General features: G+C 44.4%; 2 protein-coding genes across 9 annotated transcripts in view; one reads left to right on the forward strand and one right to left on the reverse strand.

Moving 5' to 3' along the window:
• Positions 1-11,601, forward strand: part of LOC139050848 (neuroguidin) — a 60,327-nt gene extending 48,726 nt beyond the window's left edge. The window contains exons 11-13 of the mRNA XM_070527644.1: positions 5,343-5,375; positions 8,130-8,157; positions 11,474-11,601. Coding sequence (XP_070383745.1) covers positions 5,343-5,375; positions 8,130-8,157; positions 11,474-11,496 — 84 coding nt within the window. The 3' untranslated portion in view covers positions 11,497-11,601. The remainder of the gene's footprint in view (positions 1-5,342; positions 5,376-8,129; positions 8,158-11,473) is intronic.
• LOC139050864 (uncharacterized) overlaps positions 1-23,876 on the reverse strand; it is a 189,825-nt gene that overhangs the window by 42,318 nt on the left and 123,631 nt on the right. The gene's annotated exons all lie outside the window — the stretch shown is intronic.

Raw genomic sequence — 23,876 nt, forward strand, 5'->3', positions numbered from 1 at the left:
AGTGGGCACTGAGGAACTGATCTTTATTGCAAATTTTTCTGCGAATATAATTAGAAACTCATAAAATTAGAGCGAGATGAAAAAGAAATAGGCCTCATATTCAAATAAGTACATAAAGTTGCATGTACAGTTGGTCCTGAATATATCAAACCCAGATATATATGTAATTATTAGCTATATCGAACAGTCAACGACCAATTTTTCAGATTTTTTAGGGGGTGCAAAAACATCCAAGAAATTGGGTGGGAATCTGGAAAATATTAATGCATGCCTTTTACTGCCCTCAAGGGCTCAGATCACTACAGGCCCATTCGAAATAGCTCTAAAGGCCTGCCAGTGCACTTATCAGGCGTATTGGTGCTCGTACTGTGACAAAAACAGAAGCTACACATGTGTGTAACTAAGGGATACATACTGTGTCCCATCACAGTGGACCCTTTCCACTCTTATGTTTCACCACAGTACACTGCCTATGCTTGACGCTTAAAACTGCTGCATTGCAGCAAAGCTCATTTTTGGAAACTGGCATTATTCAGGGCTTGACTTTTGCCATGCTTTCCCCGCTTCTAAGTCATTGGCAAGGTGGACAAAGGTGGAGCCAGCGCCATTACTGACAGCGGCGAATGCTTTCAATGAAAAACACAGCACCAAACAGCAGAAAAGTTGGCAGCGAATGTTGAAGCAGCTAGGCCTAGGGGAAAGGGGCCTAGCATTGCCTAGGGGCCTAGCATTGCCGTGGTGCCCATGGCTGCCAGCAGCTCAGCATGCAAGTGCACTGGTTTGAGGCTTTGAGATTATAAAAATGGCCGTGGTAGCCACTTAGATTAATGTTTTTTTCAGACCTGTGGTCATGGCAAAATGTCTGGAAAATTGTACGGCGAAGGCTTTCAATGTCCCAAATTTCAGACGTCCTTATACATTTGCTTAGTAGAGTACGTGATGGCACCATAAAGGCATCCAAATTATTGGACCTGTACGAAAAATGTTGTTCACTGTGGTACGCATGTATTGAACTACCGTTCACTTCCACATTTAATATATTGAACGCTGTGCTGCACCGTTCTTCTCCTAATGGGGATGCAGTCAAATTTTGCACCATCTGAAATATTCACTGCCAACAGAACAGCTCTGTTTTGGCAGCTGCTGTCAAACAAAGCATTAAACCTGAAGGCCAGCATATGCCATAGAGGAAAAATGAGCAATTTGTGTTTCTCAGCTTTGCTTGCTTAAAATATAAATGGCTCGTGCAAGCTGCAGCCATTGGTTATATGCAAGAGAAGATCACCATGCTGCTTCAAGAACACGAAGGGCCTCCCGGTGCAATACACATTCCAATAGAAAGTGGGGATGACGTTCAATCTTCTCACTAAACGACTCTGGCCATGGAACGCCAAACTGGAGATGCCTGAGCACCGGCCAGATTGACTCACTGTCAGGGAATGACGATTAGCTGTTTAAATGACGTATCGTAATGGACATGCGGCTGGGCCCATTCACAGTGAATTCACAGTACAAGTGTGCTGATGGTGGCATGGCACATATCCATGCAGGCTCATTTACTTCTGCGCTGCATCCATTTGTACCTTATCTTGAAAGAAAAAGTGTGTAACAACCACTTTGAGGCGTACCATAGTCTTGCAGCATAGAGACGCTGGCCTTTAGGGTTAGCATTGCAATCACTATATCAGAGACCATCCTGTGATACCAGTTGTGAAATGTGTCCTTCACCTCGTTCCTCCCATTATCATCCCCCATTGTGACCCTTTTTCTTCCCCTCTTCCCCTTCCCTTACGTAGAGTAGCAAGCTAGATGCTCCATTATCCGGCCGACCTCTCTACATTTTCCAATCATTAAAATACTTCTTCTTCATCCTGCAGAGTGAGCGACTTTAAACATCGATGCGCAAGAAATTATTCAACTTTGTGCATTTGGCACAGCCTTGGAGAAACAAATAAGTAAATTCCCACTTTTCGCAGTCTCAGGAAACTGTCTGAAATAGATATTTGTATTTCAGATTATCAATATATTGAACCGTTCGCGATCCCCTTTGAGTTCAATATATCCAGAATTGACTGTATCTACAGGTTTTCAGCGCCGTAAAATTGCAGAATAATGCAAAAAATTTTTGGTGTCAGACCCAACTTCTCTGTAGTTGTATAGAAATTTCATTAAATCAAGGTTTGAATGTACAATGCGCCATCACATGTCCCAGATTGCCGACCAATAGGGAAAACTGGGAATTCTCAGGGATATTGAATAGGCTGGAAATACACCGAGAAAACTCAGGGAATTTGTGCTTCTATAAGGGAAAATGAGCAGTAATCTTGTTGAAAGGGAACGAAAGTCGCTGTAATGCTCGCTCAAGTAAAAGAGAGGAATTACGTATAACGAAACCTTTTTGACACCGTGTCGTCCGCTGGAGGAGTTGCCAGTGTACCGTGAACGACCGACTCTCTGGACGCCTGATAATTCGGACGGCTTCGCAGCGCCATGACGTCCCCCATAGAGTCAATGTATAAGAACGTCTGAAATTTCAGACTCGAGAACCCCGTCGCTGTCCGAGTTTTCAGACTTTTTGCGGGGACTGCCGGTCCAAAACAGCCTTAATCAAAGCCACTACCATCGCTGCCATTTCGATTACCTTGTTGCCTCGAACTGGCGCTCTCGCACGCAGATCTGCTGGCAGCCATAGCCACCACCGCGGCAACGCCAGGCCTAGCTGCTTTGACGTTCGCTATTAAGCTTCTTGCCGTTCTGTGCAGTGTTTTTCATTTAAAAAATTCGCCACTGTCAGCAACGGCACCCACTCCACCTTTGTGGTCCTCGCGATTGGTTTCAAAGCTCGGTAAGCACAACACATTGCATAATGCCGGTTTCCGAAAGTCAGCTTCGCCTCAGTACAGAAATGTTAAGTGGTGAAGCATAACAAGTGTGGTAAGGGGCAATAGTCATTCGACAGAATATGTATTCCTTAATTATACATGCGTGCACCCGCCATCTCCTGTCATAGTACGAGCACCGATATACCTAATTAGTGCACTGGTAGGCCTTCCGAGCTTTTTCGGATGTGCCTGCGATGATTTGAGCCCTTAAAGGGCCCCTCACCAGGCCTGGCCATTTTGAGCCGACAAGTGCTGCGCATACTATGCGCGCTAACGATCGTGTCTGCTAACTATTACATCGCTACGTGCCGCAGAAAGAGCTGAAATTTCAAACTGAATGCCATCTGCCCTTCTCCTCGTGGGGGCCATGCTCCCAGTCGCAGAGCAGATGTAATCGCACAAGTATGCCTATGTACACCCGTGAGCAAAATTATACAGACCACAGGGTCTCAGAAAAAACTAAATTTCTTTGCAATTAGCATGCATAAACTGAAACTGATGAGTAAACTGGAAAGTTCCCAATGCTAAGTTTGGACTGCAGTCCTTAGTTTCTTTCAAGTTGCCTTTACAGGCTCAGGAAAAATATCGGCTTTATTGCGCAATCCCTGGTCTGTATACTTTTGCTCACGGGCGCACATTGCACTGCTGTGACGTTGCTCATAGTGACACATGACTTCGAGAATTATTTAAGGCAACATCCATTATTGGTGTAATCTGTTGCTTCAATAGACGAATTAAAGTTTAGAGAAATAGTAAAACACACAAACCGAATGTCTATGTGTTCTTGTTTTACTTCGCATGCTGCAAGAGAGATGTACTTCTGTTTGCATGTTCCCACGTTGTACAGTCGCGTGCGCGGACAACGAAAGTATGTCATTTTCTCCAATGTTTGAGCGTGCTATCATGCTTTATGATCCGCTTGTGTCTTCCTCAGTATCTGTGTAGCACTGGCTTATACTGCTAGTCAGGTGTTTTCGTGTGTAGCAAGCAAAAAGGTGTGCTGCGCAAAACGAGACAAATGTAGCAGCTCGTGCATGACGCCCTGAGCAGAAGCACACTGCGCAGCAAAAAAGCGAAAGGGGAAAAAAAGGAAGGCGGCCCCATGTTGTATGCGTCACGTGATCCTCAAGCTCCGGTATGGGAGAACGCAGGGAAAGAATTTCGCTTGCGGAGGCTAGACAGGGCAAGTGGAAAGAGTGTCTCTCTTGGCAATGCAATGCGACCACCTCCAACATTTACCGCGGCTCCTAAGATCACGGGTTCGCGGCACTGAAATTTTTCTATTTTGGCTATTAATGAACCAATTTGAAAAATTCTTGCATCAGAACGCTCCCTAGAGGGCACGTAACAACTTCCAGCGTATTACCAAAATTTGCTATGTGGCCTGGTGAGGGGCTCTTCAAGGAATGTAAAAGGCATGCATTCATTTTTCTTAACTGCCCGATTTTTCGAACATTTTCGCAGCCCCTAGGGAGTCAGAAAAATCGGACGTTGACTGTACAACTGATTAAGAGGATGCTTCAAATGGTTCGTGGGGCAAACACACGGCAGAAAGAGACCGAGAACAAAAACGACCTACGCATTTAGGAATGTGAACGGGAAAGAAAGTGTGCCGTGGCTTCTTTGAAGGAGCTTGAGCTCAAAAAACAAAGTGTTGGCTGATGCTGAGATGCCCCTCCTTTTCGTTTTCTTTTTGAATAAAATAAACACTAGTCGTTACTGTTCAAACTATTAAGGTTTTTTTTTTTTAACATGCTCACTAGAGAGTGGCAGCATCGGGCGACATGGTGTCAACCCGTCTTGACGTAAAACGAAGTTCTGTGTCACTCAGGGAATTTTGCAAACGCACTCAGGGAAAACCTGGAAAACTCGGGGAATTTGGAAATGTCAACTTGGTAGACACCCTGTGTCCATCTTGAAATAACAGTATTATCAGTCACAGCAGTCAAGACTGAACTTGTAATTTCTTGCTATTTGCTAGGTGTTAACCTTATTTTTCCTTGACTTCCAAACAAATTAAGTGTTAGCTGCCTACCAGAATTAACTTGGCAGTCGTTTACTGCAATGTTTTGTGTAATCAGAATAAAAAGTTGGCCTTCAGTGTTAGATTTTAAAAATGTGCGAGAAGTATTGTGGCAAAGTTCACTTGAGAAGCCGATATGGTAACATTGAAGGAATGAAAGAAGAAAAACGAGGTGAAAAGCAGAGAAGTTAACCTGTTGGCTACTCTGCACAGGGGGATGGGGTTAGGAGCATAAAAAATACGAAAACAAGATCATATTTAAAACAAAAAAACAACGCAGCAGTTTGCTCATTCTATAGTTAATACTTAATTATAATTAGGTAATACTATATTACACTTCTTTATTTGTCCAAAATGTGATGGTATTCACGAGCCACCATTTCTATAGTGTGTTGTTATGAGTTCAAACAGTTTGAAGTGGTATTATTCACTTACAGGACCTGCAACCACCAAAGAAAAAGACCAAGAAGGTAATTTTTTTAGTTTCCCTTCATTTGGATAACAAAAGCATGGCTAGTGCCTTAAAAACATTACAATTAATTACATTCTAATAGCGGTGTGTAGATATTGAGAATTTGGAATGTGAATTGATTATATCTTTAAAGGGCCCTGAAATGCCTTTCTTTTTTATATAAACCTGAGTACCGTATTTACTCGCATAATGATCGCACTTTTTTTGTCAGAAAAATTGACGCAAATTCAGGGGTGCGATCATTACGCGGGGTTAAATTTCCCGCGAAAAAAAAAAATTTTTTTTTTTCGTCCCGCGTTTGCTGCGGTATTGCGGGTGCGGGACACCAAAACAAAAATGGCGGCCGGCGGAGAAAGCCGAACGCGCCGAACGCGATTTTTTTTTGCTTCTCGTGAGTACATTACGTGCATTGCAACAGTTTCTTCTGTATCAGTGATGAATAATATTGTTAATATCGGCAAGTTTGCGGCAATAACGTAGCCATGTCCACTTTGAGGGGACAGAAACAGGTGGGCGCGCTTAGCTGCCGGTGACATAAAAATGCATGGCTGACGTGCTGCGGAAACTGCGGCATCTGTCTTCACTACTATCCTAATACGACACGTTTCCGCTAAGGGTGGGCGAATATCTTAGCTGTGTTACAAGCGTCGGCGTATGAATAGGGTACACTTTTAACGTATCAGAGTAAATGTGGCTACTATCATTGCCGCGCGCGATTTGTTGCGTGCTCACGAGTGCAGATAAAAAGAATCGAAATGCGCCTTTATTGTTTTTGTTGACATCAACCATTATAAAGCCAACCCATAATAAAGGCAAGTTTGGTTGTACCTCTTTTTGTCATGGAAGGGCTGAAAGTGATGAAAGTAATGAAATGAGGCATCTACTTAATGTTTGGTGCGTGCAGGCCGCTTGGCTTGTCTTGAAGAGTCGTTCGCGTAGCATTCGACAGATGGTAAGCGCGATCTATATTAGCTAGACTTAGCACACGACATATCGCTGCGGCAAGTTCGAGGTGCGATCATTACACGGGAAATGAAAAAAAATGGAATTTTGACGACAAAATTTAGGGGTGCGATCATTACGCGAGTGCGATCATTATGCGAGTAAATACGGTAACACCCTGGAATGAGTGGGACACCTTTAAAAAATTAATATACAGTTAAACATCAACTTAATGAAGTTGTTGAGACGTGAATGCTACTTTGCTAAATGGAAAACACTTAAAATATATATGCGAATAACTTTATTTTATTCAAGAGCAAAAACAAAAGAGATGGTATTTTTGCTTGCCACATACTTGGGTCACACTTATTGTAGGCTGCGGGCCTGTTGATCAGGCTGTGTTCCTTCATGGGAACCAGCAAACCATATTAATCGTGTCCATCACCTCAACTGAAGCCCAGTGTATACAGTAGAACCTCGTTCGTATGTTTTGTGAAAAAAAAGATGAAAAACATACTATCCAGGATAACATACGAGCTGCAGTCATTCAAAATGTTAGTTTCACCTGAGAGGCAAAGCATTGGTAAAGATGGCAAAGTATTTGACTATTAAATGAAGTATGACTCGTAGTTTTATGGACAGTTTAAATTACAGTAAACATCCACTTACTAACCAGGGTGGTGTGGTGCATTGGTGTAATGCGCATGAAGACACATGAACAGAGTACTCATTATGACTGCGGGCACTTGCAGTCGCAACACCGGCAGGATGAGAAGCGCTGGGAGCTGGAAGTGCGCGTGTGTGACCCAAATCGAATGGCCTGTGGTGTGCCTCACTTCAAAATTTCAACTATGCTGCATGTACTAGGCGTTCTCTAGCCAGGTGTCTCCATAAATAAGCAGATCACTGACATCCGACACTGGGCACGCATTGATGCCACCAGCTGTAAACGGTGCACACTCGGACCGGTACTACTCGGAGGACCATGACAGGGAAAGGTGCTGCATTTGTCAACGGCACTGCACCACATGCACGGTCAAACATAAATGACGATGCTTATTGCGATAAGGTTGGAAGCGATAGCTGTGAATGCTGCATACGACAACCCGAGAGAAGATTTACTGGTACTGGATTAGGAAACTGAGTGTGCACCAGTATTTTCACATGACATGGGTAGGCAAATACTCAGGGGAAGCTGCTGTAGCCCCTCAAACTTATAGCTGTGGCTTGCGGCTACTGTTCTCGATAGCACACGCCTCGCATCTTTTCTTGTTTACACGGAAATCGGCATCCAGAAAACGTATTATACAATCGCACTTTGCCGATGTACTGAAGGTTGGTGCCAAAAGATGTTGTTTTCCAGGCACATATCAATCAGTAAAGAAGTGTAGCTGTACTGGGTTATTTTTTCTGTTCTAGATCATGAATGTTGGCACCAAGAAATCGTGCTAAACGGGATAATATCAACGAGATTCTACTGTACTCACATTTTCCTCATTTATTACCTGTATTTCGCCCTAAATCTTTAAGTGAGTTGTTGAGTAAAAACTTGAGTTCTATCTGTTGCTTCATGGTTTTTGACTATTAACGTGCTGGAGAATCAAAAGTACTTTGTTAAATCGAAAAGTTTTGAAGGTCACATTTTGTTAAGTTGATCTTTGCTGTATTTCTGAAGAACTTCTGAAAAATGATCTAATATAGAGAGAGAGAAAAAGGGTGCAGTGTTTATTCTTCCTACTCTCCCTCAACTCATAGATCCTCTTATCTGTGGTGGCACTAATAGAATTGCTTTCATCCCTTTCTCTTGTAGGTATATAAGAAAAAATGGGGCAAGAAAGGTATGTGAAACAAAACTGCAGAACCTCTTTGCAGCAGTGCGACAGCTGTAGCAATTGCACCCAAGGCCTACATTTATAATTACTGTACTGAGTTGCACTAAACAACACAAAATTGTCTCTCATTTCCTCCATGCATTAGTTTTATTAGAGAATGACAGTTACGGGACTAACCTTAATTTTATTTTATTGTTAACTTAGGTGCAATACAAACAATCACCACATATAAAGAAATGTGGTGAATGCTAGCTGACAAATATGACAAGCATTTGTGAGTGCTTGTCCCATGTCTTTTTGTTTGCGCAGAGATTGTTTTCTTTTTGCTAATGTTAATGCAAAAATGTGTGCAAGCTAACCTAACTACCTGCCGCGGTTGCTCAGTGGCTATGGTGTTAGGCTGCTGAGCACGAGGTCGCGGGATCGAATCCCGGCCACGGCGGCCGCATTTCGATGGGGGCGAAATGCGAAAACACCCGTGTACTTGATTTAGGTGCACGTTAAAGAACCACAGGTGGTCAAAATTTCCGGAGATCCCCACTACGGCGTGCCTCATAATCAGAAAGTGGTTTTGGCATGTAAAACCCCATATATTATTATTATTAAGCTAACCTAACTGCAAATTAAAGGATTTCGTTAGTTTCGTCTTCAGGATGTCGAGATATGCTGGGGTTCACCTTGCCTCTATTTGGCTGCATTTACGTGCAAAAATGCATGACACTATGCTGCACTGTGATAACAAGCCCTTGAACCTATGGTCATGTTTTGTCGAGGACTTATTAATAGCATGCATTCATATATATCCCGTAAGACACCAACCTGCATACAGCCGAGGGCACACAGTATTCTGTGAGGCCTGCTGGTGGGACGAGTTGACCAAACTACCGTATTTACTTGCATAATGATCGCACTCGCGTAATGATTGCACCCCTAAATATTGTCAAAATTTGATTTTTTTCTTTCTTTCCCACGTAATGATTGCACCCCAAACTTGCCGCAGCGATATGTCGTGTGCAAAGTCTAGCTAATTATGATCGCGCTTACTATCTGTCAAATGCTACGCGAACAACTCTCTAACACATACCAAGCAGTCTGCACGCACCAAACCGAGTCTTAAGCATATGCCCCATTTCATTCCTTTCATCACTTTCCGCACTTCCATGAAAAAAAAAAGCAACAGCCAAACTTGCCTTGGCTTTATTATTTGTAGGCTTTATAATGGTTGTGGTGAACAACAACAACCAAAAAAGCGCCTTTCGATTCCTCTCATCTATATTCATGGGCATGCAACAAATCGCAAGCAGCAGCGATATTAGCCACGTTTACACCGATTCATTAGAAGTGTACCTTATTCATAAGCCGACATTTGTAACACAGCCAAGATATTAGCCCACCCTTAGCGGAAACGTGCTGTATTAGGATAGTAGTGATGACAAATGCCACAGTTTTCGCAGCATGCCTGCCATATGTTTCTGTCACTGGCAGCTAAGTGCGCCCATCTCTGTTTCTGTCCCCTCAAAGTGGGCATGGCTACGTTATTTCTGCAAACTTGCTGATATTATTCATTACTGATACGGATGAAACTGTTTCAATGCACATAATGTACTCACGAGAAGAAAAAATTGCGTTCGGAGCATTTGGCTTGCTCCGCCGGCCGCCATTTTTATTTTGGTGTCCCGCACTGTTACAGTGGCAGCCGCCTGTTTGCTGACCTGTTGTCATCCCGCAGAAAATGCGGGATGAAAAAAATATTTCTTTAGCGCGGAAAAGTTAAGCCGCGTGATAATCGCACCCCTGAATTTGCGTCAATTTTTGTGACAAAAAAGTACGATCATTATGCGGGTAAATACGGTACCTGTGTTGACTCTTAACACCTGGTGCCATAAAATGGCTAGGTTCTTTTAATTATTATTTTTATATGGGAGCTCGAACTTATTTAATTTCAACTGTTTAATTTGTGTGTTGGTTTTGCTTACAGTATTGCAGATTTACAGTGCACCTACTCTTGCATGCGTTTCAAGTGCATATACAAAAGCTTAGTGTGTTTAACGATACAAGGACTATCTTATGCTCACCAGTAGTATTTGTCTAAGCTTGGCTCGAAACCACTTGGAACTCTGGCATTGTGAGAATGTTACCACTTTAGTTGAATACTACTAGCTTTGTCTTGTCTCAATGCAGCACTGAGCTTGATTGATGCTACAAGTATCTCGTAAGCTCTAGGATGGGGAAGACAGCTTGTTCTTGAATTGGTGTCACTCCCTAGGTTTCATATTCCTTTCTTGTGCACTAGTAAATCTGAGCATATTTGTATCAGCCTGGTTTGTGAGGCCATGTGCATTCATTGAAGCTAAAGCATACTGTATTGAAATAAATTTTGTATTCACTGTCAGGCTTCTTTTTTAAACTCTGCAAGAGGTTAATCATGGAGTACACTGTAAAAATTGTTCTACAGTACTGATATTCTTAATTTCATTTAGAGCCAGTCGCGAGGCTTGGGCATTTCATGTGAACAATTGCTGTGCGTAGATCATCTGATGATGATTGCGTTTGCAAAGTGTTACACCAATGTACGCCGTGATAGCAGCTGAAAACTAACACAAAATCCTGCATGCTATTTTCCTTGAAGGAGCGAGCCACTCTGGTGGTGAGTGAGACGATGTCACATGCAGTGGCACTTCCGTGTCTCATGCCACTGCACACAAGTAGCAACAGCGGGAAGAACACTGGGATTCCTATGAAATGCAGGGTGCATAACCTCTGGAAATGTGCCGCACTGCACAGGAAGGAAATGAGGCAGACGAAGTAATAAACAGAGGTTGGGATCACAGGGGCGGGGACTGTGAAGAAAGAGGAGGAGGCGTGCGCTTGGCTCCGATATGGAGCCAGTATAGCCTCTGCACAGGAAAAGTAGCTCACCACCTTGCGCCACTGCTTTACATTTCCTTGCTTCTGTCTCGCCTACTACTAAAATCTTAAAAGAAATTGCAGTGGTTGTATAATCCTTATGTTACCATTTGTAATTCCTATTTTATAATTAAAGTTTCAGGCTGGGACTGTTTAGGGGCACATTAAGCTTCTCCATAATTGAAATTTCGTTGCACCAAAAATTACCCTCTTTTCCTGATATATTCTGCTGCAAATTCAAAATTTTCTGTTTCGAGAACCTGCTCCAGCTGCTCCATTCCTGGTTTAGTAAACATGAGTGCATTTTTTACATATCAAATTTGTCTTCATTTGTTGCGTATTTAATACGCTTTAAAAGCGCATTTCACTTTAATAACTTACTGGGTTCTTACAGTGAGCAAACTTTTTCTTGCAGGATTTCGGAAAGGAAGACGCTGAGGCCATGAACATGTACAGAACATTAAATCATCCTTTTGTGCACAGTGCCGATGTCATATTTTTCATTCACAGAAATAAATGCTATAAATTTGTGATACCACAAAATGTTGCTGCATGCAGTGCTTTTACTCTAATGCTGTTTGTAGTTTCAGAAATCCATGCATGACACTATCCAGAAAGTGTGGGGAGTACTGTTTCTTCCAGAAAATAAACAGGGTGTCTACCAACCGGGAAAACCGGGAAAACCGGGAATTCTCAGGGAAATTGAACAGTCTGGAAAAACTCAGGGAAAACTCAGGGAATTTGTGCTTCCATCAGGGAAAATTAGCTGTAACTTTATTGAAAGGGAACGAAAGTCGTGTTAATGCTGGCTCCAGTAACAGAGGAATCGCAACGAATCGTCATTGACGCCGTGTCATCGGCACGATGTATTGCCAGAGTAGTTAACGACCGATTTTCTAGACGCCCGATTTTTCGGACATGTCCGCTAATTTGCACGGTTTTGCGGCACCACCACGTACTCCATATAGTCAATGTATACTGCCCTGACTGCAGGTCTGAAATGGCATTAATCAAAGCCGCCACCGCCGCTATTTTGATTATCTCACCGCCTCGAACCGGCACTCTCGCAGGCAGATCCGCTGGCAGCCGTAACCACCACCGCGGCAACGTTAGGCCTAGCTGCTTCTATGTTCGCTATTAAGCTTCTTGCCGTGCGGTGCCGTGTTTTTCATTGAAAGAATTCGCCGCTATCACCAATGGCACCGACTCCGCCTTTGTAATCCTCGCGATTGGCTTTGAAACTCGCAGAGCACAGCGCGTTGCGTAATGCCAGTCTCCGAAAGTTAGCTTTGCCTCAGTACACTAGTGTTAGGCAGTGAAGCATAACAAGCGTGGGAAGGGGGCAATTGTCACGGGACATAGTATGTATTCCTTAATTACACATGCGTTCACCCCGTCTCCTGTCACAGTACAAGCCCTGATATGCCTAATAAGCCTACTGGCAGGCCTTCAGAGCTTTTTCAGACTTGCCTGTGGTAATTTCAGCCCTTAAAGGCAGTTAAAGACATGCATTAATTTTTTTCAGACTGCCCGTTTTTTTTTCCGTTTTTTTTGCGGCCCCTCGGAAATCCGAAAAATCAAATGTTGACTGTACAACTGACCAAGAGGATGCTTCAGATGATCCATGTGGTGAAAGCGTGGTAGAAGGAGGATTAGAACAGAAAGGACCGACGCACTGAGGAATTAACGGGAAAGGAATTGCCGGCGCCTTTTTGAAAGAGCTTTAGCTAAAAAAACTAACTGTTGGCTGACGCTGAGACACAGGTGACCCTCATCCAAACCAAAATAAATTGTTTAAGCAGTGAAACCCAACACTGAGATATTGTGTACGGGCTGAGAGTATGTCAGGACAGTTGAGGTTGACTTTCCAGCTGCTGAGAGAGAACCTTAATAATTAGTTGTGACAAAGTTCAGGACCTCATACAGATGAGCTTGCTATCAGTTGATGGAAATAGCTGATAATAAAAAAATATTTACTTATGTATGCATCTCCTTTTCATTCGTATTTGAAAATGTTCGACTCGATTTGGAATGGGCTTTACCATTTCTTTCTTTGTGCATTTTACACCTTCCTTCTGTTTTCTTTTTAAATAAAATAGATATTACTCCTTACTATTCAAACTGGATTAAGTCTTTTTTTTTGTTTCAGTATGCTTACTTGAGAGAGACAGCATCGGGCAACGTTGTGTCGGCCTGTCTTGACATAAAACAAAGTTCTGGCTCATTCAGGGAATTTCGCAAAGGTGCTCAGGGAAAACCTGGAAAACTCAGGGAATTTGGAAATGTCAACTTGGTAGACACCCTGATAAATTTCAGCATAGAACAGTTCACACCCTTTGGAGTGCCTCTTCTGATAACGCGCGTGCCGTTCGTCACTGGAAAGTTCCGGGCTTGCAGCGATAAAGAAAGGAAACGCATCAAGGCAGATGACGATTATTTTTGTGTGGCAGAAGGGGCAAGCCAAAGGGTGTAAACTGTTCTTAGAGTGTGATACAGGACGGTACACTCTTAAAACGGTTGCACCCTTTGGGGCGTATATTTGTCCCACAACAATAATCGTCATCTGCCTTGCTTGCGTTTCCTTTCTTGAAACTCGGCGCTCGCTACTTTCCTGTCGAGAATGCTGCGTCACACTGATAACGCGCATGCCGTTCGTGACTGGGAAGTACCGGGCTCGCAGCGTTAAAGAAAGGAAACGCGAGCAAGACAGATGATTATTGTTGCGGGACAAGATAAACCCCAAAGGGTGTAAATTTTTCTAAAAATGTAGAGTGTACACTCTTCAGTTTACCAGTCACGAACGGCACGCGCGTTATCAGTGTGACGCAGCATTCTCGACAGGAAAGTAGCAAACGCCGAGTTTTCAAGAAAGGAAACGCAAGCTAGGCATATGACGATTATTGTTGTGGGACAAATATACACCCCAAAGGGTGCAACCGTTTTAAGAGTGTAAAACAGTTGCACCCTTTGGGGTGCATATTTGTCCCACAACAATAATCGTCATCTGTCTTGCCCGCGTTTCCTTTCTTTAACGCTGCGAGCCTGGTACTTCCCAGTCACGAACGGCATGCGCGTTATCAGTGTGACGCAGCATTCTCGACAGGAAAGTAGCGAGCGCCGAATTTTCAAGAAAGGAAACGCAAGCAACGCAGATGATTATTTTTGTGGGACAAATATACACCCCAAAGGGTGCAAACACTTTTAGAGTGTAGATCCGAACGCAATATTTGAAGCCAGTCATTCGTACATAGCCGCTTCCAAGACATCAAAAAAAACGGACGCTGCTACTTTGTACAAATTCACTTCAAAAACGGAAGCTGAACTGGAAGAGCGCACTTGTCACGCTTTTAGCAGACGCCCACTAGTGACGCGGAATTTAGGTCTCACCGTCGCGCGAGCAGAGAAGTACGCGTACTTAAAAGCCGCGTTGTCGCTGAAACTCTATGGGATAGCATGTTGTCCTCTTTTGAGCGTGGGCTGATCTCGCTGCTCCAAACTGCCGATCATGTCACCTAGGCAGGTAGACAGGCAATGAACTTTATTCAGGTGCTGAGGAGCGACTCCGAAACCCCCTTACGAGGGAGGAGGCACTGCTGGCCGCTCCCACGTCGTGACGGGCAGGCCGTGTCTGAACGCCGCGCCGTGGCCCCTCTGGACGGCCTGTGGCTGAGCGGCGAGGTTGGAGCTCTTGAGCGCCTCCTGCCACTCTTCTTCCGTGGTGAGATGATTGTGGTCCCGTAACGATGGACACCGCCAGAGCATGTCTTTTAAAGTGCAGAAAGGATCTCCGCAGTCAGGGCTCGAACGAGTTCGGGTCCCTGGCTAGGCTGGGATAGGACCCAAGGTCACTAAAAATATGCTGTGACCACATTGATGCGTTATGACAGCGTCCTAAATGAGAGGGGGAGGGGGGGGGGAATCGTGCCTTAGCATTACGTCGCACCTCTTTGAGGTCCCGGATCTATGATTTCAACAGCATTCACCACATTGCAAAGTGTTATTCAGGAGCTCACTCGACACTTCTTGCCTCTTCTAGGAGGGAAGTGCAACTGAGAGTGGCCTCGAGAAGCAGGCCAGCGTCAGTTGCACTATGTATGTATATATATATATATATATATATATATATATATATATATATATATATATATATATATATATATATGAGTCTGTATTTTAATGTTCACACATTAAAATACCACAACAAAGCGACAGCGAGCAGCCGAGCAAGTGCACGCGAGCGGTGATAAAACATTAGTCAGTTCCACGCTTGGTGAAATCTGAGGAAACAGCGGAGCTGTGGTTCTCCTTGTTTTCCTTGTGATTTTCTTTCGTGTATCTGTTCTTGTGATTATCTGTTCTTTTTTTATGATTATCTAATTTGTTATTGAGTGATTATTGGTTTCATGTGATTATTCTCTCAATTTTTTGCTAATGTTTATTGCTCCGATCTTGCCATTTACCATCTCTATCGTTGCGTTGAGCAAGGATCTGCGGTTCATGTTTCTTAGGGAAACACAAGAGAACCACAGCTCTGTGCTAAGCCTCCGCTTCTGATTCTCGAGGTTCGCTTGTCTCCACTGGCGTTTCGCTTATGTTCCCTTGAAGCGAGGGATTATTCGCTCTTCGACGGCGCTGGAGTTCCCGGGCGAGCGAGCGCTGACGTTCTAGCCGTTCGGCGTCCATTGTTTCCGGGGCGGGTACAGGCTGGAGTTTACCGGCGAGCGCACTGGTACCTGCCTACCATTTGGCAACCATGGCGCGAAAGGCCGTCGGATGGGCTTGCCCTATCTTTTATACCCTTTTCCTCTCCCCTCCTCTCCCACCGCCTGGCGCACGCTGTGGCTCGCTTAAAACGCCTGGTTGAGGTGTCCTCTACGGAGAGAAAGTTACTTCGCTGCACTTCACCCCACATTTTCATCCCCTCCTATAAGAATCTCATCTCGCTTAAAGCCCCTTAAACTTCGTAAAGTAACAGCACGCTTTGAAGAATGCAGCTTCCTCCTCGCGCGCTCTAGCCGATGCCGATGCCGCGTCGCTATTGGCATAATAGCATCACGTGGGCCATCGCGCCGTGCATCAGCGCCATTTTTGCTCGAGAAGCGTCTATGGAGTGGCGACGAGCGCATGTTGGCGTCGTTACAGTGTACTAGAATTCTAGTACACTGTAGCGCCGTTGCTACGCTCGAGCAGTGTAGGCGGCGCCACGGGCGCTGACAACAACCACGCTCAACGGCCATTGCGAGCCCCTAAATAGCTCCGCTGTTATAAGAATGGCGTAAGTTGGGAGAGTGGCCTGGCTGCGTTTTTACAATTGCTAGTAGGTACAGCGGGGGCGTGGCACTTGCGCAGACGACGGACGTCTGCGCGCATGCGCGAGTAAGAGCGGGTGCGAAAGAGGAAATGTGGAGACTTTTGGTCCTTGAATATACGACTCTGCCTAGGCACTACGGAGGAGTTTCTTAGCGCGTATTGTGTGCGTTTGTCCCTGGGCGTGCCGGCAGAAGTCGCGGGACGCTGTAGCGCCGAACTTAGCGCCGCAAGTGGGTGGCTGGATGTAATTATATTTATTCAATCGTCTTTTGTAGTAATTGAAACATGTCATTATTTAGCATGACCGGGGTTGTTGGAGAAGCAGGGAGAGGCCTTTGCCCTGCAGTGGGCGTAACCAGGCTGATGATGATGATGATTATTTCGCATTATTAGCGGTGCCTCCAGGACACCAAAGCGGCAACGGAGACATCAAAGCTGGAACCCGGACTGGTCCGTGGGTTGGGGCTCGCCGAGGCCTGCGCGTGCCAGGGGTGTATAAGATCGGCTGTCAGCTATCGCGTACAGCCAATTTTTCAAGCGAACATCCCCTTGCACGCTTCGGCTTCCGCGGCCCCAACCCACGGGCCGCCCTTCCAGCTTCCAGCTTTGATCCCCCACTAGCCCTTGGGTGCCCTGAAGACCTGCGCCGCCTGCTTTATCATAACCTCAGGTGCTCTTCTGAGGCCTCCGTCTATCGGTTACATGTGCTCTCTGGAGCAGTGCTTGTAAAAAATGCAATCTATCGTCGCGACGAAAAAAGCGACCCGCGACTTATACAACACCTTGCCCCTTCAGACACAGCGATCACCAAATGGGGCGTCCGTGCCCACTGCCTCACCGCGCCGGCAGGCAGCGGCGGAGCTTAAACGAACTGGACCGCACTCCGCAATGCCGGCATGCCTAGGGGACAAACGCATACAACGCACGCTTAGAAACCCTCCTCCGTAGTGCCTAGGCAGACTCACATATTCAAGGAACAAAGGCCCCAGATTTTCTCTCTCGCACCCGCTCTTACTCGCGCCTGCGTAGAAGCATCGAGCACCGTGAGAAACGCCACGTCCCGCTGTACCTACTAGCAATTGTAAGAACGCTGCCCGGCTAGCGAGCTGCCGCCGGGTAAAATGCGAGCGCAAGCGACGCCGAGTGCAGTTCTTGGCGCCCGTTCTTGCGTTGAACGTCGGCGCCCCTCGTAACCGAGCGAACGAGCGCAGCGAAGGATGAAAGAGCGAACGCGGAGCGCAGCGGGAGATGAAAGATGGCGAGAGCGAGGAGGAAAAGAGGAAGAGGGTGCAGCGGAAGCATGAGGAGAGCGGCGAAAGAAAATATGGTGAAAGGTTGAGGAGGAAAGGGGAATGCCGCACCAGACACGCTCAACGGCTGCAACCACAAGTATGCGGCGAGCGCTATAGAAACAAAGCACTAGCATGGGCTTTGGACCCACTGCGCATGCGCTACTTCGCCTGCGCTGCCACCTCCGCCGCTTGAGAATGCGCGCCGCGCGAGGCACGCGTTCCCGCGTTTACGCTTTCTTTCTGAGCCATGAGCGACGTAACCGGTTGAAACGCTTCTTTTGCCGGTGCTGCTAAACGAGCCGTCCGAGCACAGGTTCAGCGCCGCCGCCGAGAGGGCCCTGTCGTTCATAATCAAATTCTTTGTCACAATATATCGCGAGTTCAAAACACCTAAACAGTAGCGCTCAAAATTCGCATTAGAGAGTATCGTAATCGTCGGTAAATTTTTTTCCTGGCACTTTAGAACTGGAAATTTTGGGATAGCCAGAGTCCGGCTCAAAAACTTTTCGATATGAGAGGGGAGAAACATGCGTTGAAACCACAGCTGGAATTCCCCCCCCCCCCCCCGATATTTCGAGATATCGGAGATCGAGTTAACAATGGTTTATCTAAATGTATGAAAACTGAGGTAATAATAAAAACAATGTGCTTGCATGGCAACGATTAATATTTTCACAAATGTTAAGTCGCACTGCTTTTTAACTGGAATTCTTCAAAATTCTGAATCATTTACTATTTTGAATTTATACGTGACTGTGCTCTTACACAAAATAAATCAACGTAGGATACTATGCCTACAAATTTGGAAAAGACATGCTTAGTACTTTGTAGAGAAGCCATTTGCTTCGATTACAGCTTGACAGCGATCAGGCATGGATTCTAGGAAATTTTTAATGACCATTTAGGTATCATCGCGTTTTCTGCGTTCTTGCTGCAGCTGATGAAATTTCTGGTCGGCTTTTCTCGTCGTTTTCTGCTTCAGGCGAAGTTTCATTTCTCAGAGGTGTTCGATGGGGTTCAAGTCCGGAGGCTGGCTTGGTCCCTCCATCAGCATAATTTTCCCTCCTTTTTCCTTTGAACCAAACTCTTCGCAACGGTGGACGTGTGTTTTGGGTCGTCTTGCTGGAATATAAACTATAGCCGAAATTTCTTCGTACCCGCGGAAGCTCGAAAAGCGCGTGAAGAAACGAATGTGGTTTCTGTACCTTTACCGAAAACTGACGCAGGCCCACACCTATGCAAGTTAGCGCATAATTTGACATTGTAGAAGTGGTCCACACCTCACTTCGCTCACTGTCGGTTGCATTCACTTTACTCTTCTAAGCAACTCTGTCTGTTAGAGTAGCATGCTCTGCCTTGCTACTCTGCACAGGAGAAAAGGAAGGACAAAAATGAGCCATGAAATCTGATGATGAGGACAGGAGGAGGGGAGGCACATATGCAATAACCACGTAACACAGTGGTTTCTTTAATGTCTTGAGTCTAGTACAGCGCTTTTCAAAAAGTCCAGGACAGCCCTTGTAGCTGTTGTTGGTGTGCGGTCACACATTGCAGACAAAATATTTTTCGACGTAAAAGCCATCGTCTTCAGATGTGACGCGTAGAGAGGGCAGTCGCAGTAGAGAGGACAGATGTGGAGTTTCAGACACTTGGCAGCGTTTTCAGTTCGGGCTGTCCACAAGGCCGATAAAATGTGCGTAGCGTCGAGTGAAGGCGACGCACGTGCGAATCTGCTGAAGCATTCTTGCTTCGTTTCGCTTGAATTTAGCTGTGAGGCGAAAAACCCTTGCAGAGTCTATTTGCCGCAAGCGCCTGCGCTGATGGTCTGGCCGAGCCCAGTAATCTACTGTGCACTCTCGTATGATCGCAGTCAACAAAGAGTTGGTATGTTTACGTCGACAGCTTTAGAAACAGCGGTTCTTGTTTCCGCATCAGCTAGCTCGTTGCCGGCTAAGCCACAGTGACTAAGTACCCATTGGAAGGAAATTTAGTGACCGATCCTCGGCGTATGATCGAATACCCGTACGACGTCTCATTCTAACACATAATACTGGTCTCTTCTTTAGAAAGAATCAACGGCTTGCAGTGCTGATTTTACATGAGAAAGTATAGTCCATGCACGCGGTTTCAGAAAACGCGAGCTAGCCAAGTAGCCTTGAAGTTTATGAATAGCCCGCGCAAAGCACGCACACACTTTCTGAAAAAGTACCGTAGGCTTCCTCGCGCGTAGTAAGCTTTAGGCTAAAAAGAAGCATCAGAGTGCTCTTGTCCATTTTGGTCCTGCTGACCCAGAACTGCTCCAAGATACCTGACATGCGTGTCAAACTCCAAGATGAGAGGATGGTTATATTCCGGAGCTCGTAGAATAGGTGGGGATGTCAGTGGTTTTTTCAACTTTTGGTAGAAATAGCGCCTGAAACGAGGACTGAGACACACACAATAATGCTGCGTGTTAACCTTGACCGGCTCTCCTTAAGCTATCGGTTAGGGGATTGACGATCTGGGAATGTGTAGGAATATAGTTCTGGTAATATCCAGGGATACCGAAGAAAGCACGGATGTTTGTTTTAAGAACGTTTTGAGGATAGTCATCGAATGGCGATAACCTTTAGCACGTGAAGGCGCCGGTATCCTCATCCTCTTCTGATAACGTGTCCCGGGGACTCAAACCTCTCTGCCTTTCTGAACTGACACTTCCTCACGCCTTGGTGTATAAAACCTACAAAATAACATTATAAGCATGAACGCTAAACATAAAGAGAACAGGACTCCATTAACTTCGTTGCACCTAAGAAAAATGGTGCAACTGAGAACTAATGGTAACTTACGCACGCAAAGTAATACCCGTGCCATTATGTGCGCTGACGATATTTCACTGGTGGTTACCGCTGAGTCCATTGAAACCACCACGCATATTTTAAACTTAGAACTTCAGCTCGTCAGTAAATGGTTTTCCACAAATAAAATCTCTTTGAATATTGCCAAGATTAAATATGTTATCTTTGCATCCCCCCATAAAATATGCCTGAATGTGCCTTCCGAAATATCAGTTGGAGATAATGACATAGAACAAGTCAGTACAATTCAATACCTGGGTGTAACGTTAGATGCAGCGTTGAACTGGAAACCGCACATAGAGAAATTTTGCAGGAAACTTTCTTATGCATGTTTCATTAAGGCTAAAGTTCGGCGGTATTTCGAAATACACACGATGAAAACATTGTACTTCAGCTTTTTCTAGTCACAGTTAACTCATTGCATATAGTCTTGGAGGTGCACTTACAAAACTTACATTGAACCTATCTCACGAATGCAGAAGCGAGCATTGAGAATAACGAATTCCGCAGCCTCGATTACGCCCTTTCGCCCTTTGTTTCTGACCAAATATCGCCGGTACGGCCGTTTGGAAATTTTCGTGTTGCACTACTTTTACTAATACTGTCTGGCCAGATTCTGCTCTTCCTTCGCACACATTTCATACAGCCGCAACTAATAGTCGCTCGGCATCACAGGGAAATTTCCCCAGCGTCGCCTTTAGTACGTATATAGGATTGAAAATTTTGAATAAGATCCCTTGTGCTGTGTAAGAGCGGTCTAACCCTTCTAATTCGTTAAACACTTTTTTTTTGCTGTCGCAAATAATTACCTGAAGTACAATGCCTAATGTTTGGATACTGTTTATTATTTCCATCCATCTTATTGTCACTATTGTGTTTATTATTGAAACCTATGAATAGTCGCTTTAGAGAGATGTGCTCTTTAGTATAAGGAATGCTGCTCTTGACATAATATTGTGGGGGCGAAATGCGAAAACACCCTTGCACTTAGATTAAGGTGCACGTTCAAGAACCCCCAGGTGGTCCAAATTTCCGTAGTCACCCACTACGGCGGACCTCATAATCAGATCGTGGTTTTGGTATGTAAAACCCCATATATAGTTTAATTTTTATTTTTTGACATAATATTATTGCTTCTCATTATGATTCGCTCTGGTCTACTTGTGTAATTTGTATTAATATGCTATTATTTCGTTCTCTCAATTTTGTGTGTCAGTTGTATATTTGCTAATACAAATATACAAATCCAGACAGTGATGCCCATGTATTGTATCAAAGAATGGACGTAAAAAATGCTGTAAGCATCTAATTTTGAAGCGTCGCTTTGTCACGGCAAACCACTCATTTCAATGCTTAATTAGATGGATCATCAGCTGCGCCCCGTGTCACTATATCGTAAAAAATTTTGTTCAAGCTGAATTTCACCATGAGCGGCTCATATGCAGTACAAGAAACTCTGAACTCAACTCAGAATGGATGAAAAATAAAATTTAGTCTTGAATCACAAGAGAAAAGAGGTGTATTGCGTTCTACGTAGAAATATGTCAACCGACCGAACACAGAACGCAGGTTTTCCCCATTCTGTCATCCCTTGAATATGCGAAGCCATCTTCGAGAAAAAAAAAAAGTTTGGAACCAGCAGACAAAGAAAAAAATAAAGATAGGAGACCAGCTCACGGGGTGCCATACTTGCACAAGTTGTCACACAATCTAAATAATGTTTCCGATAGACATGATGTTCATTTGCTTTTCAGTGCCTCGTGCAAGCTTACCTCGATGTGCAATCGTGTGAAAAACGTTTGAAAGGTCCCCGTGCACCACAATTCATAAATCTCGTTTCACGGACTGCAGGCGCAACGTTATCTATCAGATACCGCTGAGTTGAGGAAAAACTTATACAGGGCAAACGCGACAGTGTTTCAATTACCGAGCTCGTCAGCACAGCAGTAACCTAAAGAATGGCTATGGGAGTCATTTAGCAGGACATTGTAACAAGTGTCCCTACACTTCCACACTAAAAAAAAAAAAAAAAAAAACTAAATTTATAGGGAAAGGAGAATGTAAGAGGGAAAGAGAAATAATAGAGGCTTATTACATTAGAAAGGAAGGATATGAATGTGTAAGCGCTTCCTCTCTTGCCTTGTCGGAAAAATAAATAGCTTTTTTGCATGATAGAGTATGATGTAGCTGATTTTACAGACGTATTTGCGACTGGTGTACGCATGCCTATGCTGGAAAAGGTATAAAATGGCTGGAGAATCTCAAATAAGCTTCCAGTTGGCAGTCAGCGCTCGTCTAGCTGTGGTATTTGTTTCCTCGTGTCCTTGGTTTAGTCGCGCTGTTCAACCTCAGCTCTAGACCGCTCTCATTTACCTATGATCATGCATGGGCGTATCCAGGGGGACGTACTCGCCCCGCGCCATCCATCCGAAAATTTGTGTTAATATGCTACGTACTGAACGAATTCTCTGGACTGCGCCAGTTTCGAGATATTAATTTTCGGTGTCCGAGGAAGTGCATTCGCGTTCCAGTTACTTCATTCAAGAAAACGCTGTTTTATGCATTGAAGCACACTTTGAATATTATCTCGAAGCTGGTGCAGTCCCGAGAATTCGTTCCAAGTGGATACGCCTCGCGAACTCACCGACTTTAATTCGTAGATTTAAATATGTGCCGTAAAGTAATTATTTAAAAATTGAATTAGCGTGATTATGTTAATTATTTAATGAAACGTTTTCATTTCTCGTAGAACTGTAGAACTGTGAGTAAGCTTAATCACGACGCGGCAAATATTGTAACCTGGTGCCAACTAAACAGACTACACATTAATACTGCCAAATCAAACTTCGTGATATTCTCAGCTAAACAAAAACATATCTCAGTGTATCCATCGCTAACCTTTGCTTCTAGTGCACTTTATCCTACTGATAGTGTACTGTTTATTGGCGTCATATTAGATAAACACCTAAAATTTGACGAGCATGTTTTATCCTTAACAAAGAAGGCAGCATATGGAATTAGAATATTAATTAAAGTTCGCAATTTCTTTAAAATGAAGACACTCATCTCCCTCTACTACGCTTTTATTCACACGCATATTAATTATTGCATATCATCATGGGGAAACACGTATCCCACACATTTATCTTTACTACAGCATACACAAAATCCAGCAATTCGCATCATTACACGTAGCAGCTACACATCGGAAGCACCTCCATTGCTCAGATCTAACGGCATTTTATCGTTACAGAAACTAAATAAATACTCACTTGGAATACTTGTTTATAAATCTGTTAACGGAAAGCTCCCATTCCTTATAAATACTACCAGCCAGTATCCATATTCCACGTCTACCCGTTTCGCTTCTACCAACAGC

Source organism: Dermacentor albipictus, chromosome 1, assembly GCF_038994185.2.
Source record: "Dermacentor albipictus isolate Rhodes 1998 colony chromosome 1, USDA_Dalb.pri_finalv2, whole genome shotgun sequence".
NCBI classification, from domain to species: Eukaryota; Metazoa; Arthropoda; class Arachnida; order Ixodida; family Ixodidae; genus Dermacentor; species Dermacentor albipictus.